This window comes from Vombatus ursinus, unplaced genomic scaffold, assembly GCF_900497805.2.
Source record: "Vombatus ursinus unplaced genomic scaffold, bare-nosed wombat genome assembly UNPS02014793.1, whole genome shotgun sequence".
In the NCBI taxonomy this organism is placed as follows: Eukaryota; Metazoa; Chordata; class Mammalia; order Diprotodontia; family Vombatidae; genus Vombatus; species Vombatus ursinus.
Genome location: NW_020954571.1, coordinates 12908020 through 12922423, shown reverse-complemented (window position 1 = coordinate 12922423; position 14404 = coordinate 12908020). Strand labels below are relative to the sequence as shown.

Here is a 14404-nt window from a genome sequence, read left to right as displayed (position 1 = left end):
TGCCATGAGTCTAAGCACTTCTGTATGCGGATCAGAAAACTGAGATATAAAAAGGGGAAGTGATTTGCCCAAAGTAGGATCTTTGCAAAGCTGGTCACTGAATAAAAGGTTGACTTTGGAGGGGTATGGGTTGAGTGTCAAGCACGACATGAGATTGGAGGATCCTCTAAGGCATCTCCTAGAGATATAAAAATTCACTTTGTCTTCCCCCTAGGGCAGAAATGCCTCTGGTTGATCCAAATGTCAGGCCACAACACATAACTCTCCAGGGCTGATAGGAAGTGAGCATACAGCACTTTCTATCTCAACCTCAGGCCCAGAAGTACCTGTGGCAGGCTGAGAGGAACTAGTCTGAGAAAAAATTCAGTGAAACAGAGAGCAACCCCCAACTGGGAGAGGAGAAACCTGAAAGGAAATGGGAGAGTCAAGTAAGCCAGAGAAAGCTCAGTGAAGCCGGCAGTCAGAAGATATGCTCCGGAAAAAGAAGCCATGACAGAAGCCGATACCCTTTTTGACTTACAGTTTTTTGCTCCTCTTCTGAGATGCCTCAGCACCATCATCACAGCTTGCCTCAGGCCCGCTCAGCTGGGGAAAGATGAAGATATTTTGTTTACATTAAGAAGGCTATAGTTAGACCAAGGAAAGCTTCATTCTGAGGTATTACTACCCACCTAGATCTCCCTCCCTGGTTCTAAGCCCATGAGGAAGGTGTCTGTATATAGGTCTCCAGCAATGAAGTGAAGCTTTGGGGACTAGGACCAGATTAGGAAACAGAGAAATTTTTTTTTGGGGGGGGAAGACAACCTTCAGCAGACAGATTGCTATCCCCAGCCCAAAGAGTACCTCTGGCTGAGAAAGACGCCTCTGGCTTCTGACTTGTCAGGTCAAAGGAGAAACAGCCGTGCTTGGGCCAAGATCGGAAAGCAAGGGCTGACTTGGAAGAATGAGTCACTACTAAACTCTGACCTTAGCAACCAAGGTCACACAATGTATATGCTAATGACAGAAGTAGGGGCTAGAACCAGGGGTCCTGACTCAAAGTCCAGGCTATAGCTACTCCACAATGGCGCTTGGCTATTTCCTTTGGTATTACATTCATGATAGTCACCCCAACCCTACCTACCGAGCAGCATCTTGTTCTCCTTCTCATGAAGTTTATAGAATCATAGGATCATTGATTTAAAGTTGGAAGATACAACAGGAGTTTATCTGGTCCAACCCCCTTGTTTTCCAGATGAGAAAGTGAGATTCAGAGAGGTTGATTGATTTGCTCATGTCGCACAGGTATTAAGGGGCAGAACCAGGCCTCTCACTCCAAGTTTGGTTTCTCCCCCACTACAGCACATCTCTCCTTCTAGCCAGGTTACTCCCTACACCGTCCTGGCATAAGCCATATCTATGCCCACCTTCCCACTTGTGTTTGTGGCTTCGGCCACTCCTTTCTTAAAAGAAAAATAATAATAAATTTATTTACTTATTTTTAGTTTTCAACATTCACTTCCATAACATTTTGGGTTCCAAATTTTCTCCTCATCTCTCCCCTTCCCCCACCCCAAGGTAGCATGTAAATTGATACAGGCTCAACATATACATTCACATTAAACCTATTTTTCACATCAGTCATGTTGTAAAGAATTAGAACCAATGAGGGAGCAAGAAGAAACAAAAGGGGGGGGGGGGGGGAGCGCGCAAAAAGTATGCTTCGATCTACATTCAGACTCCATAGTTCTTTTTTTTTTTTTTTGGATGTGGACAGCATTTTCTACCATGAGTCTTTTCTGCCCCTCCTTTCTATTTAAACAATGTTCTCTGATCTCCTTTCGACCTAAACAAACCCTGACCATCCTTTCAGGACCTGCCCAGGCCCAGGGCCCTCTCTAGATCCTTCCTAGCCTACTACATTGTCTCCCTTCTGTGATCTCTTCCCATGCTTACATCTGTACCACACAGTTTAGCATCTGATCAGATTCCATCCCAGACTGCTCTCCAGTTGTAAAAACAATTAGTCTTATCTCTCCAACTAGACTGTAAGCTTTCCTAAGGCAGCAATTGTGTTTTCTTGTATTTCCCACAGCATTGGGCAAAGAGTATATACTTAATGAAAACTTGTTGATGGATTGATTGGCTGGAGCAGTAAAAGTTCTGTGCCCCTAGGATGGGTTCATATGCCAATCGGGTGGGCTGGTATTTTATCACAGAATCTAGCTGACACACAGTGTGTCACAAATGTGTAGGTTGTAGTATTTTTCTGTTCTTTTTTTCTTTTTTATGTTTTGAGGGAAGTAACTACATGCAGATACTCCATTTGTGGTCATGGCCTCCTTTTGGCACAACTTGGCCTCCACCTTCCTATACCAGTCTCTCCATCGGGTACCCCCCGCCCGTGGGAACAAGCACCTCTGGCCCCTCAGCCTGGCGCTGGGCTTCCTTCCATTCTAACCTTAAGCTTCCGCAGTTTATCAGCCCAGCACAATGGTACTCTTGAGCCTCTCCCACTCCCCCCTCCCTCCATAGGAGTTGGGGAAATCAAAGCAGTTCAAACACGGGAAGAAACTTCCTTCCATTGTTGGGTAGGACTTGTCTTGATCCTGGTGTCTGCTGGGATCTGTCAGACCCAACCTCCCCAAGCAGATCCTCCCAGAGGCTGGCCCTCAGGGACAAGGCTGGGGCTCAAAGGCACATCACAGAATGTCCCAAGTAGGAAAGCTCTTCAAGATTATTCCAACTCACTCATTTTATACAAGAGGACATAGAAGCCCTGGTAGCAGAAGGTCACCGTCCAAGGCTGTACAGCAAGTTTCAATGCTCAGTACCGTATCCTGAATATCTTATAGATATGGTTAATAAATTTACTGAAGTTAGTGGTAGTTTGGACATGAACCCCAGAGCTCCTGACTCACAGGCAAATGACCTTTCCATTCACAAACTGGAATCATGACAGGCCCAGGAATTGGGGGCGGGGGGGGGGGGAGCAGAGGTAAAGGGAAGAGAGAGGAGAAAGAAAAAAAACAAAACACCTATTACTCTACTTACTTTACAAGTAGGGAAACCAAGCGACTATGAATGGAAGGCCTTTGCCTAAGGATTTAGCCCAGCAGTCCTGATTCTCAATTCAACACCAAATTAAAATTAACTGCATTCCCAGCCCAATTGAGGTTTTTCTCCAAATGCCCTGTCACCTTCATGAAAAGGTTTTGGCAGTGAGCAACAATACACTCCACCCTGCCTCTCTGTTCTCTGCTCCAACACCATCCTTGAACACATGGAGTGAAGCCTGGTCAAGACTTCGATCTTCCCAAGAGCAAATATCTAAGAGTAGGAGAGCCAGAGAAAGGTAAGCAGGATAAGCTAGGGATAGATACAGAATCCACCTGGGCCCAAGGCTGGGCCAGAAAACCATTAGTCAGAAGGGGAACGACTTTTCAACCTTAGAGTCAGCTGGACACAGCACAATTTACTGACTCCTACTATCCTCATTTATAAAGGACTGAGAGCCTTTCAGGCCCGGCAACAGACTTCTCTTAGAGCTAGGATATTGCAGGATCTGAGTGACTTAGTCAAACTGCCATTCAAAAAAACAAAACACTTGAAGATTCATTGGTTTCACTTGGGAAGGTCAAGAGCTGATGCACTGATCTCTAAGAGACAAGGCAGCTAAAAGCAGGGAAAGAAGATAAGCAGCATAGAAGGGGGTGGCAGGGGGAGCATGGTGCAGTGGAAAGGCGTCCCAGGACCTGGATGGAAAGAGCACTGGATTCTGGCCAAAGCATTTAGCCTCAGTTTCCTCATTTGCAAACCTTGTACTATATACTTTATAGTAACATTGTGAAAATCAAATTCAAAGGCATACAAAGCATGTCTGTCCCAGGAGGGGATGCCGATAAGGTTCATTCTTAGAGACAGACTGATGTACTGGGTAGAGCTCTGGGTAGAGTTGGAAAGACCCAAGTTCAAACACCACTTTAGACACTTCCTAGCCGTATGAATCTAGGCAAGTCATTTTAATGTCTTTCTGCCTCAGTTTCTTCATCTACAAAATGGGAATAATAATAGCACCTACCTCAAAGAGTTGTCATGAGGATCAAATGAGAAACAATATATAAAGTGCTTTGCCTACCTTAAAGTGTTATGTAAGCATCAGCAGTAGTTTCTCTGGCCATCTTTAAGACTCGGCTCAAATCCTACCTTCTACAGAAAGCCTTCCTAAGTGTTCTCCCTGCCTCCTCCTGCTCCCTCTTCCCTTTGGAGACTACCTTCCGTTTCCTCTTTATAGATCTCGTATGCACATAGTTATTTCCATATTTTCCCCCTACTAGAATGTGAGCTCCAAGATGGCAAAGACAGTATTTTTGCTTTTCTTTACCTGCCCGGCATTCAGTATAATGCCTGATCAGGGTAAGCATATAGCAAATGCTTACTGACTCACTGATAGTAAGTCATTATAAGTTATTATTGTTGTTGATAATAATAACCCAGATCCTCACTTCTACTCAAGGGAAGATCTCCTGATGAAGGAAAATCTAAGGAAAAGAGATTATTTGAAAGGTGAATATTGATACAGAATTTTTTTTCTATACACAGGAAAGAGGAATTTTTAAAGAGAACTAACTTCTGAGGGTATTGGGACGTGAAGGAAGGCAGAGCTAGGAATCAGGAAACCTGAGTTTTAGTGCTGGCTCTTTCACTACCTTGCTTTGTGTTGATTTCCTTGAACAAATCAATCCTACCCTGCTCCTCTGTCTGGGCCACAGTTTCCTCCTCTGCAACATGAAGAGGATTGAACTGGATGATTGCTAAGGTCCCTTCCAGCTCCAACATTCTATGGTTCTAAGATAATTGGGTTGCTTTCTTCTTGGCTAAAGTCACGTAAACTGAGGAAGCAGGATTCTTTTAGGAGGGGAGAGGACAGAAAAAAGAAGGAAGGAGAAAGAAAAGATTTTAAAACCGAGTACTTTGAAGGAGTGCACAGCTAGGTGGTACAGTGGATAGAGTGCCAGGAAGACTCATCTTCCTGAGTTCAAATCTAGCCTGATACTTAACTTACTAGCTGTGTGACCCTGGGCAAGTTATTTCACTCTGTTTGCCTCCGTTTCCTCATCTGTAAAATGAGCTGCAGAAGTAAATGGCACTCCAGTATCTTTGCCAAGAAAACACTAAATGGGGTCAGAAACAACTGAAAATGGCTGAACAACAACACTTTGAAGGAGGGGCAGACCTATCTGCCACTTTAGACTAGCAAACAGCCTCTGAGCGAGGCTCACCTTAAGTCAGGTCTGAAAGCTAGAAAACACTATGGTCCTAAAAACCATGATCTCTGGACACAGAAAGAAATGACTCAATCCCCGCTCAGGACCTGTGGTTGGGGCTTCTCTCCACTAGAGGGCAGGGGTAAGCCAGCTCGAAATGTCTGCCCTCTGATCCCAGCCCACTGGAGCTGCTCCTCTCATCACTGTGCCGGTTAAAGAGCTTTCAACGTTCTGATGCCAACATTTCACTCCAGATCCAACATATTCTTGGGCCCAAACGCTTTAAGGATTAATTTAAGCAAGGGGCCCTCCTCAAGCCTAGGTTCTAACCCCGACCCTATTCAATTTAACAAGCATGTACTAAATGCCTGGTATTGTGAAAGGTGCTCTGCTAATCACCGTCCAGTTCCTGTGTGACTGGAGGTAAATGCCTCCCCTCTCTGGACATCAGTCGTCCTACTCGTCAGAGAAGGGTGACCTCTCTGCTCCCAGGCAAGTCTAGAAAGACATATTAGTAAATGTTTCGGGGCCAATGAATTACTCTGTTTTGCTTAGCTACCCATCTTTGTTTTTAAAAAAGGGGGCAAGGGAGTGTCATTGGGAAGTGACAGCCACATAGAAAAAGAATACAAATAAAACACAGATTTAATTTTTAAAATAAATAAACAAACATCTCTGTAAGGCCTGAAGTTCAGGACGCAGAGGATGGAGTTTCTGCACTCCCTGAAGTCTGTCTGACCTATCTCCACAGACCCTGAGCCTCAAATTCTCCTAAAGAAAATATTCCTCGAGACAAGAACAACCAGAAAAGGAAAATGGGCCTTCTTTTCTGCCCTCTCCAGTCCCAAGTCCAATCTCCTCAGCCTGCTAATCAACTCCCACCCTACCTCTCTAGCCTCAGCCAAAGTCTAGTCACTGTCCTCAGAACAGGTTACTCCCCTTATAGATGCCTGCCTCAAGAGAGCCAAATCCTACCATCCTTCAAGGCCCTGGTCAGCTTCACCTCCCTCAAGAAACCTTCTCAGCCCTTTCCAGGTCACAGAGGTTCAAGGGCCATCACCCTCTGAATGCCTACCATGTTCAGTGCCATACATTTGGGATTTAGCATCTGACGCCCTCTTACATCTCTTATCTTGTTGTATTATTACTTAATTTTCTATGAGAGCGCTTTGTTTCCTTAACTAAGTCATAACCTCCATGCATGAAAGCAAGGACTATTACTTTATACTTTTCTATAAGGCCCGCCTCTCCTGGTTTCTAGCATAGAACCCTCTTCTTCAGCCTCTTCGTCCAGGGCACCATCCTGCTCTATCCCTTCTGCCCCTAAGCTCTGGCTGAAGGTGCAGTCCAGGCAGACCTCGGGGATCACAAAGAGCTGCCTGTCAGTTAAGGGAGGGGCCCTAGAGCCTGCAGCCTCCTCTGTGGGCACTTCCTCTTAAGGACAGTCACTGGCAGGAGGCCCAGGTTCTTCAGGTGCCCCACTGGCCACCCCCTCTGCAGGCGGGGGCACTTCCAGGTTTGTAGCCTCCCTTACAGCTGCCTCCCCTTGGGAGGGGTTATTCTCAGGAGGTCTTTGTTCCTAGACAAGCTTTCTAATCCTGCTTCTCCCTGGCCCTGGAGTGAGGAGGAACTGAGTTCAAATCTGGCCTCTGATACTTACTAGCTGTGTGACCCTGGCCATGTCACTTAACCTGTTTGCCTCAGTTTCCTCATCTGTAAAAAGAGCTGGAGAAGGAAATGGCAAACCACTCCAGTATCTTTGCCAAGAAAACTCCAAATGGGGTCCCAGAGAGTCAGAATTCAACAACAGCAACAATCCTGCCTCTACAGCTTCTTACTTGCATGAATTTGGGCAAGTCATGTAAGCTTTCTTTGCCTCAGTCTCTTCCTCTAGAAGATGAGGAGACCGGATTAGGACAAGATCCCTTCCAGAGCTAACGCTCTGATCTTTGATGCTGAGTTTGGCATTATATTGGTAAAATCCACCACTATCCCATGCTCAGCAGGGCCTTTGCCCAGGGTCAAGGATGTGCTCCCAACCCCCTCCTCCCCCAGGGGGTATTCTCACCCACCTTTCTATGTCCTGTAAAGAAGAGGGAGAGGTGGTGCATGGAGCCCCCATTTCGGGCCAGCTCCTTCTTCATCGTCCTAGGGGAGGCCAAGGCCCAGCCGCTCTTATTGGCCTCCCCGTCGGAGCAGTTGAGGGTGGTGTCCGAGGTAAAGCAGTGGCTCTTGGGCTCTTGCAGGAGGCTGCCCTCACTGTGGGTGCGGCGCCGCAGGGAGCTTTGCACCGTCAGCATGAAGGCCCCCTCAGCGCCCGACGTCTCGATCATGCTGCACCGCTTTGCCCCGTTCCGGTCTAGGTAGTTGTCATCACTTTCGTCATCCTCGTCCTCATACCCCTCCTCGCCCTCGACGTCTTCCTCCTCTTCTTCAGCTTCTTCATCCAGGGCGCCATCCTGCTCTATCCCTTCCGCCCCTAAGCTCTGGCTGAAGGTGCAGTCCAGGCGGACCTCGGGGATCACAAAGAGCTGCTTGTCAGCTAAGGGAGGGGCCCTAGAGCCTGCAGCCTCCTCTGTGGGCTCTTCTCCTTGAGGACAGTCACTGGCAGGAGGCCCAGGTTCTACAAGTGCCCCATTGGCCATTCCCTCCGCAGGCGGGGGCATCTCCAGGCTTGAGGCCTCCCCTGCAAGTGCCTCCTTTTGGGAACGGTTGCTCTCAGGAGGGCCTGGTTCCTCAGGTGCCCCCCTAGCCCCCACCTCATTAGAAGGGGGTACCTCCTCCTCGGAAGGCATCTCTCTTCTTTCATCCACGTCTGTCTCAAGCATCTAGGGGAGGAAAAAAGGGAGGGAGAGAGAGAGAACAAGAAACAAGATGAGACCAAAGAACATCAGACTGTGCAAAGGTCCCAGAAGTCTTACCTCGTATACTTAGAGCTGATGGCCATAGGACCATAGGATTTTTAATTGAAAGAGATTATCCAGATCTTCACTTTACAGATAAGGAAACAGGACCCAGAAGGATGAATTGATTTGCCTGCAGTCATAAAAGTATTAAGTGGCAGGGCTGGGATTTAAACTTGAGTCCTCTAGGAGTCCAAATGAAAAATTCTTCCCCTGGTCCGTCCAACCTGCCCACATCCCAAATGACAACCTGCTACCTGAAGATTGATTCCCTACCCTTGAGGGGGCCCCAAATAGCCAGCCAGGGGCCAAAAAGTCAGAGGTCAAAACAAGAAGCCAAGGCCAGGCACGCAGAGACTAGGGGCCTGCCTTCGCCAGGAGACTCTGCAGATCCTTCCTGCTGTGTGTAGTGTGATTCAGTAACTGCTTCCTAGAACTGGACCAACCAATTCTTTGGTGCTCAAAGAATACCATGATGCATCCACCCAGCACAGATGGCAGGTTCTGACTGAGCCTGGCAGAGGACAGGGGCAGTGCCATTGTGTGAGAGATAAGAAAGAAAGAACAAGAAAGTGAAAAGTAAAGGGGATATTTGACCAGCACTAACATTTTGAGGGACAATACTATACCAGACCTCTACTAGAGCAAAGAGGGCCCACCATGTTAATTTTATGTTTGCCCTATATGCACCAGGTCCCAGGGGCGACAAACTAGGGAGACCAATTCTACTTCCCTAAACCCTGAAGTCTTTTTGCCTGGCTCCTAAGTACGTGGAGAGACAGGGCTTCTCAGCTGGGGTCCTCTAGTTATATCTAGTCCAGCGCAAGAGGATACTACAAAATTACGCCATTCCTGCTCAATCCTTGCTTGGAGCTAGGACCAGGCTGTGAGTTGGGGAAGTTCTAAATCCCATCTGAATGAACAATGATCAAAACACTGACCAGCAAGAAAAATTTAAACTGGCTTCTGGAAAACACTGCCAGTGACAAAGTACACCTCCCTGTCCCCTGGAGGATGTGACCCCCTTGCTCTTATGTCAGGACGTCCCTGCCTGAAGCCGGGAATGACAACTCTTGGCAATGCACAAGGATGTCACCAAGTTCTCCAAACTGGAAGAGGAGAGAGCTTTGAGAAGCCTCACAACTCTGAGCCATCTCTCTCCCTCTTCTGCTCAGACTCGCTCTGCACTAGGCCCAGAGAAGTTCTTCTCCCTATTTCAGCATTGCAGTTTAGCAGAAAAGGCACTGCAGCAGGAGTAAGGAAATCTGGGGTTCTAAGTCCCAACTCTTCCAATTTACTGATTGCACAGGGTTTTGTGAAAACTTAATGAAGTACTCTCAGATAATACTCATGAAAGCACTTTGGACAGAAGAAAACTTTCAGAGGCCAAATGCAAAGCCAGGAAAATAACTCGCATCTCTCCCCAACAGCTAACTCCACACACCCCTGAGCAGTGCTGGCTGGACTTAACTGTGCAGGGCAGTTCCCTGCCACACTGAATAAGGGATCTGAGGCAGCCTTAGAGCTAAGACGTTCCTCTTCTCCCTTACATGTGACTGAGAGGCTGCTGCTCTCTGAGAAGCAACCTCATCACTCTCAGGTTTCCAATCCTGGCTTGCCATCCCACCCACCAAAGGGGTTCATCAGCACAACAGAATCCCCACTCTCTCAGACAATTCTCTACCTGCTTCCTTGTGCTCAGCAGAAAAAAAGATAGTAAACACCCAGTCGATTCTCATCCATAGCCGGTGCCACCACCAAGGCAGAGCATTCCCAGGTCTGCCTCTCCAGGGAAGTGACTAGCTCTGAATTCCCCCTTTCCTAGGGTGGCCTGGGGTGGGGTTCAGGAGGAGGGGTAGGAGTGGCCCTGGCCTGCCCAGTGGCTGACTCCTTTGCCAGCACCCTGGTGGGTTGGGGGGCTGGAGAATACAGTGACAGACCCAAAACCAGAAATGCAAGTCAGGCAGCTCAGACCATTCCCACTGGCAGATTAGAGCAAAAACAAACAATGCCGAAAAGGGGAAGTGCCTCCTAATCACATTGGCCTCCATCAAGGGGCAGGTTCTTCTTGGTTTCACCACAGGAGATTTCTATGAGAGATTTCCTAGCCAAAGGGTCTGTTTAAGAATCATAGGATGTTAAAGCAAGAAAAAGTACTAAAAGTCACCTAAGTTCAAGTGCCAAGTTTTGGGGGTTTTTTTGAGAGGGAAGCTGAGGTCCAGGGAGAGAGAAAATGACTGGCCTACAGTGACCCTTTTAGTTCTAAGGCTCCCTCCCCTCTACCACATGGTCACTAGCTTCCTCCTGCTCCCATTGCTGGCCCGCCCTTTCAGTTATAGGAACACTGGGGTTTTTGCCTGGAAGTTTCATGCTCCCAGGGAGGGCACCTTACCACCTGGCCCAAGACTGGAAACCCCTGATCTTTTCCAAGGGTCCAGGAAGGGGCAGTATGAGCTGACAGAGCTTTCCTTCTCTGATTGCTCCAACCGGAAGCCGGCAGTTGCTGACTCCAAGTCAATGCTGGCTGAGAGGGTACCTTGGAGGCCATTTAGTGCCGGACCTTCTTGTACAAAGATACTACAAGCCCAGCTCTCTTAGATTCCCAGCCTGGTGCTCTTTCTACTGCACCAGATTGCCTTCTTACACATATGTACTTGTGGATCTCTGAGAAATCCTAGAGGAAGGAGAACAGACTAAGACAACATTTGTATATGCTCCAACCACCTTCAAAAGGAACACAAATAACTCCCCACTTGCCCTTGGAGAAAGTCCTGGGACCTCTAAATTCACTCCTCAAAGATAATCCACCCCTCAGAAGCCTCTTGAGAGCCTAACTGCTCCTGCCTGAGAGGAGACTGGGCTGGAGGCACCCCCTCCTCAGGTCTCAGCTCAGTTGTACATACCATTTCTCTACTGGTCCCTGAGCAGAGGGTCTTAGGACCTAACAAGGAAACCGACCACATTGGTGTTTGAAGAAACTGGTTGTGCCTTCATGTGCTTTCCAAGCCTAGCATTCTCGGAGGCCTGACGTTTCTCTCCTTCCAGGAGGATTTCTAGATCTACTCCATCTTTTAATTTGGCTTAGCCGTAGCTTTATTTAATTTTGCCCAGTGCCCATATCAGATAACAGAGGAGCAGGAAATGAACCAAAAGGAGACTCAGTATAGTATTTCATTAAATCCCTTACCAAATTCAATGCAGGGTTTTAGGCCTGTTGTACAGGGGGTAGCGGATAGGAAGCCCAAAGCTTCTCAGAAACTGCCATTTACTTTCTGACTTGCCCAGACTACAAGAGGAATAGCAGGACCTGGGTTTTTTAAGGGATGGTTAAGGCACTGGTATACATGGGAATGGGCTGAGAGTTGGACAGGTACAGGGGAAAGGGAAATGACAGCAGAAGGATGGCTTCTTGGCCTAAAAGCTGAGACTGGGCAGAATTACTAGCCCCTTCAGAGACAAGGGAAACCCATAAAAGGATGGGTTCTTAGAGAATCTGGTAAGGTCATTTCTAGACTATAGACTCCTTGAGGGCAAAAGAAAGATCTGCTTTTCTATCCCACACAACACCTAAGGCAAGTCTAGGAACATTAGTAGTAGGTGATCAGTAAATACTGAATAGGTGAATGAGTAGTTGAGGATTTGGAAAGGCAATACTTCCAGCAGGTTTGGACCAAAGGCTCTTAACCTGTATTTGCTGTGATGAACAAAAAAAACTAAGAGCAACAACCCATCCAGGAAAGCGATTGTGAGGTTGAAAAATTAGTTTTGACAGCACAGAAAGAGTAGAATCAAGTTCACTTTTTTATCCCTTTGTTCAGTGACCCCGCATGAATGATATTACCTCCCTTCTCTAAAAGAGAGGGCTGGACAAAATCCACAGTATGGCCTAAGATCTTAGCTCATACATTCGAAGTTTGCAGATAGGATTTCAGCAGCAGTACAGCTTTGTGAAAGCCATCTTTACAGTTTTTCACAGACAATGTGGTTTCTTGTATGTTTAACCCTGCCCTTTCAGAAGGAGGCCCTGGTGCCTCCAGAAGGTTTGCCTACCACCATGTGTCAGATGTTTGCCTACCCTTGTGTCATAAGACAAAAAGCTCCCACAGCCTCAAATTTGAGAAAAGGCTCAAATATGGTGCAGTAACAGTGAACAACTCAAGGAAACCAGTCTACTTAGGAAGAAACAGACAAACATCCCCTTTTCCATTCACATGCTCTCCAGGTCCAAATCTCCCTCATGCCTGCCTACAGGAAGCAGATGGTATTAAAACACAAATGTTGTCTCCCTTGGGTCGGTAAGATTCTTCACAGAAAAACCCTCAGTATTATCTCCCATTTACTAGAAATATCCCCAATACATTCTGGTTCCTCAGAGAGGAGGAAGATTTTGTATAGAGAAAATCCCTAGAGGAGGGATGGAAGCAGGAGTGTGCTGGAACCAGCTCCCACCAGTCAGGGAGAGTCAATTGTTAAATTTTCACTGTGAGCATTTACACCATGCCACAAATCAGGGTTTGATGTGTTGTTCTGTCAATTGTCTAGACTAAATAAAGTGATGGAGAAAATGTTAATAGTACAGATGAAACTTTAAAATTTGGCACTGTTTCAGAAAGCCTGTTGTTAACCATTTATTAGCACACCCCTGAATGGAATCAGCTGACCAAACCAATGGGAGTGTGATATTGTAGAGAGAACATTAGGCCAGATGTCCTGGTGCTTCAGGTCCTGAATTTGATCAGGCCTGGCCCAAGGTCATCCCTGGGATGGTGGTCCCCTCATCAGGGTCATCTCAGGCATCTGAGCCTGAGATGAGTAGCTCCTGTCCCATAGATTGCTCATAGTTCGGCAAAGTTCATCAAATCAGAGGCAGCCATTTTCCATATATACATACCTGTGGGGCCTAGCCATCAACCCATAAACTATTTCTTGCCCTGGCAGGAAGTACATAAGGAACACCCAAGGTCAAGCTTTTTTTTAACCCGGTATTAGGGTTACCCACACTACCTGTTACCATTATATTGGACTTGTTCATCACTTCCTGTTACTACGGATTCCCTACTCCTTCTAGATGACTGGCTTCAGGTTCCTGAGTTCTGGTTTGCCTCCCACATGTCTTAGCCACTATCTGACTTGAACCCCAGTCTCTAACTTGATGTGACACTGAACTATACGGCAGATTAACCCTCTCAGTCTAAGTTAGGAACTTTCAGGATCCTAGAGGTGGGCATTACCCACCTGCATTCACTTGCTCTATGCCAGCTTCCAGTAATACCTTCAAGGCAAGCCGTGACATTCCTGCTATATGTCATGACCAACTTTCCAAAAGAATCTGGCCAGAGTAACAACTTGACTTATTCTCAGAATAAAAGTAATAACAGTTCACCTTTGTAAAAGGTGTAAAAGGTCTACAAAATGCTTTCCTCCCATTAACACCATGAATTGGTAGTTTATTATTATTCCTGCATTAGAGATGAGAACACTAGGGCTCACAGAAGTTAACTGACTTACCCAAAGTCACAGAGAGCACTATTGGCCACACCAGGACTAGAATCCTGATTCCCAGTCCACTGCGTTGAAAAAAAACCATTTCTTTTTTTTTTTTCCACTTTTTGGTGAGGCAATCAGGATTCAGTGACTTGCTCAGGCTCACACAGCTAGTAAGGGTCAAGTGCCTGAGGTCAGATGTGAACTCAGGACCTCCTGACTCCAAGGCTGGTGCTCTATCCAATGTGCCACTTAGCTGCCCCAAAACCCACTTCTTTTGATCCTAATTCCTTGCTGCTCCTTTTCAGTACCCCTACTTGGGATTCCCCAATATAGAATGACAAGGGCATTACAAAACTACAGCTCTCCTAAACTTAGGAGAATTTCCCAGTGCCAAATACCCAGAACCCTTGCTCTTACTGGCCCGTTGGCAAAGGTAAACTTTGTTCCCCTCTCAGATTCCCTCCAAGTAGCAGGGCAGGGACTGGGTCAAGGGCTCTCTTTGATCCAGTCTACACTTAAAGATCTGAGGTCCATCATGAGGACCCAGGCCATTCAGGAAGGAGGCCATTCTTTCAACATCAGAACACAAGAGAGGGAGTTAGAAAAGTCTCAGGAGCAATGCAAATATTACTGTCATTGTCCAAGATAAAGTGGCAACCCTCTCCTTCACTTACCTTCTCATACTCACACCCCTCCTATAAGCAAAACCCTAACAAAGAAGGACTCAGTAGAATGCAGAGATGACAATCCAAAGGTCAAATCTTCTAT

General features: G+C 46.8%; 1 protein-coding gene across 6 annotated transcripts in view; it reads right to left on the bottom strand.

Moving 5' to 3' along the window:
• RGS3 (regulator of G protein signaling 3) overlaps positions 1–14404 on the bottom strand; it is a 147672-nt gene that overhangs the window by 20220 nt on the left and 113048 nt on the right. For all 6 annotated transcript variants that reach the window (XM_027869730.1, XM_027869731.1, XM_027869732.1 and 3 more), the window contains 2 exons: positions 7319–8074; positions 521–585 (listed from right to left, as the gene is read on the bottom strand). In XM_027869730.1, coding sequence (XP_027725531.1) covers positions 521–585; positions 7319–8074 — 821 coding nt within the window. The remainder of the gene's footprint in view (positions 1–520; positions 586–7318; positions 8075–14404) is intronic.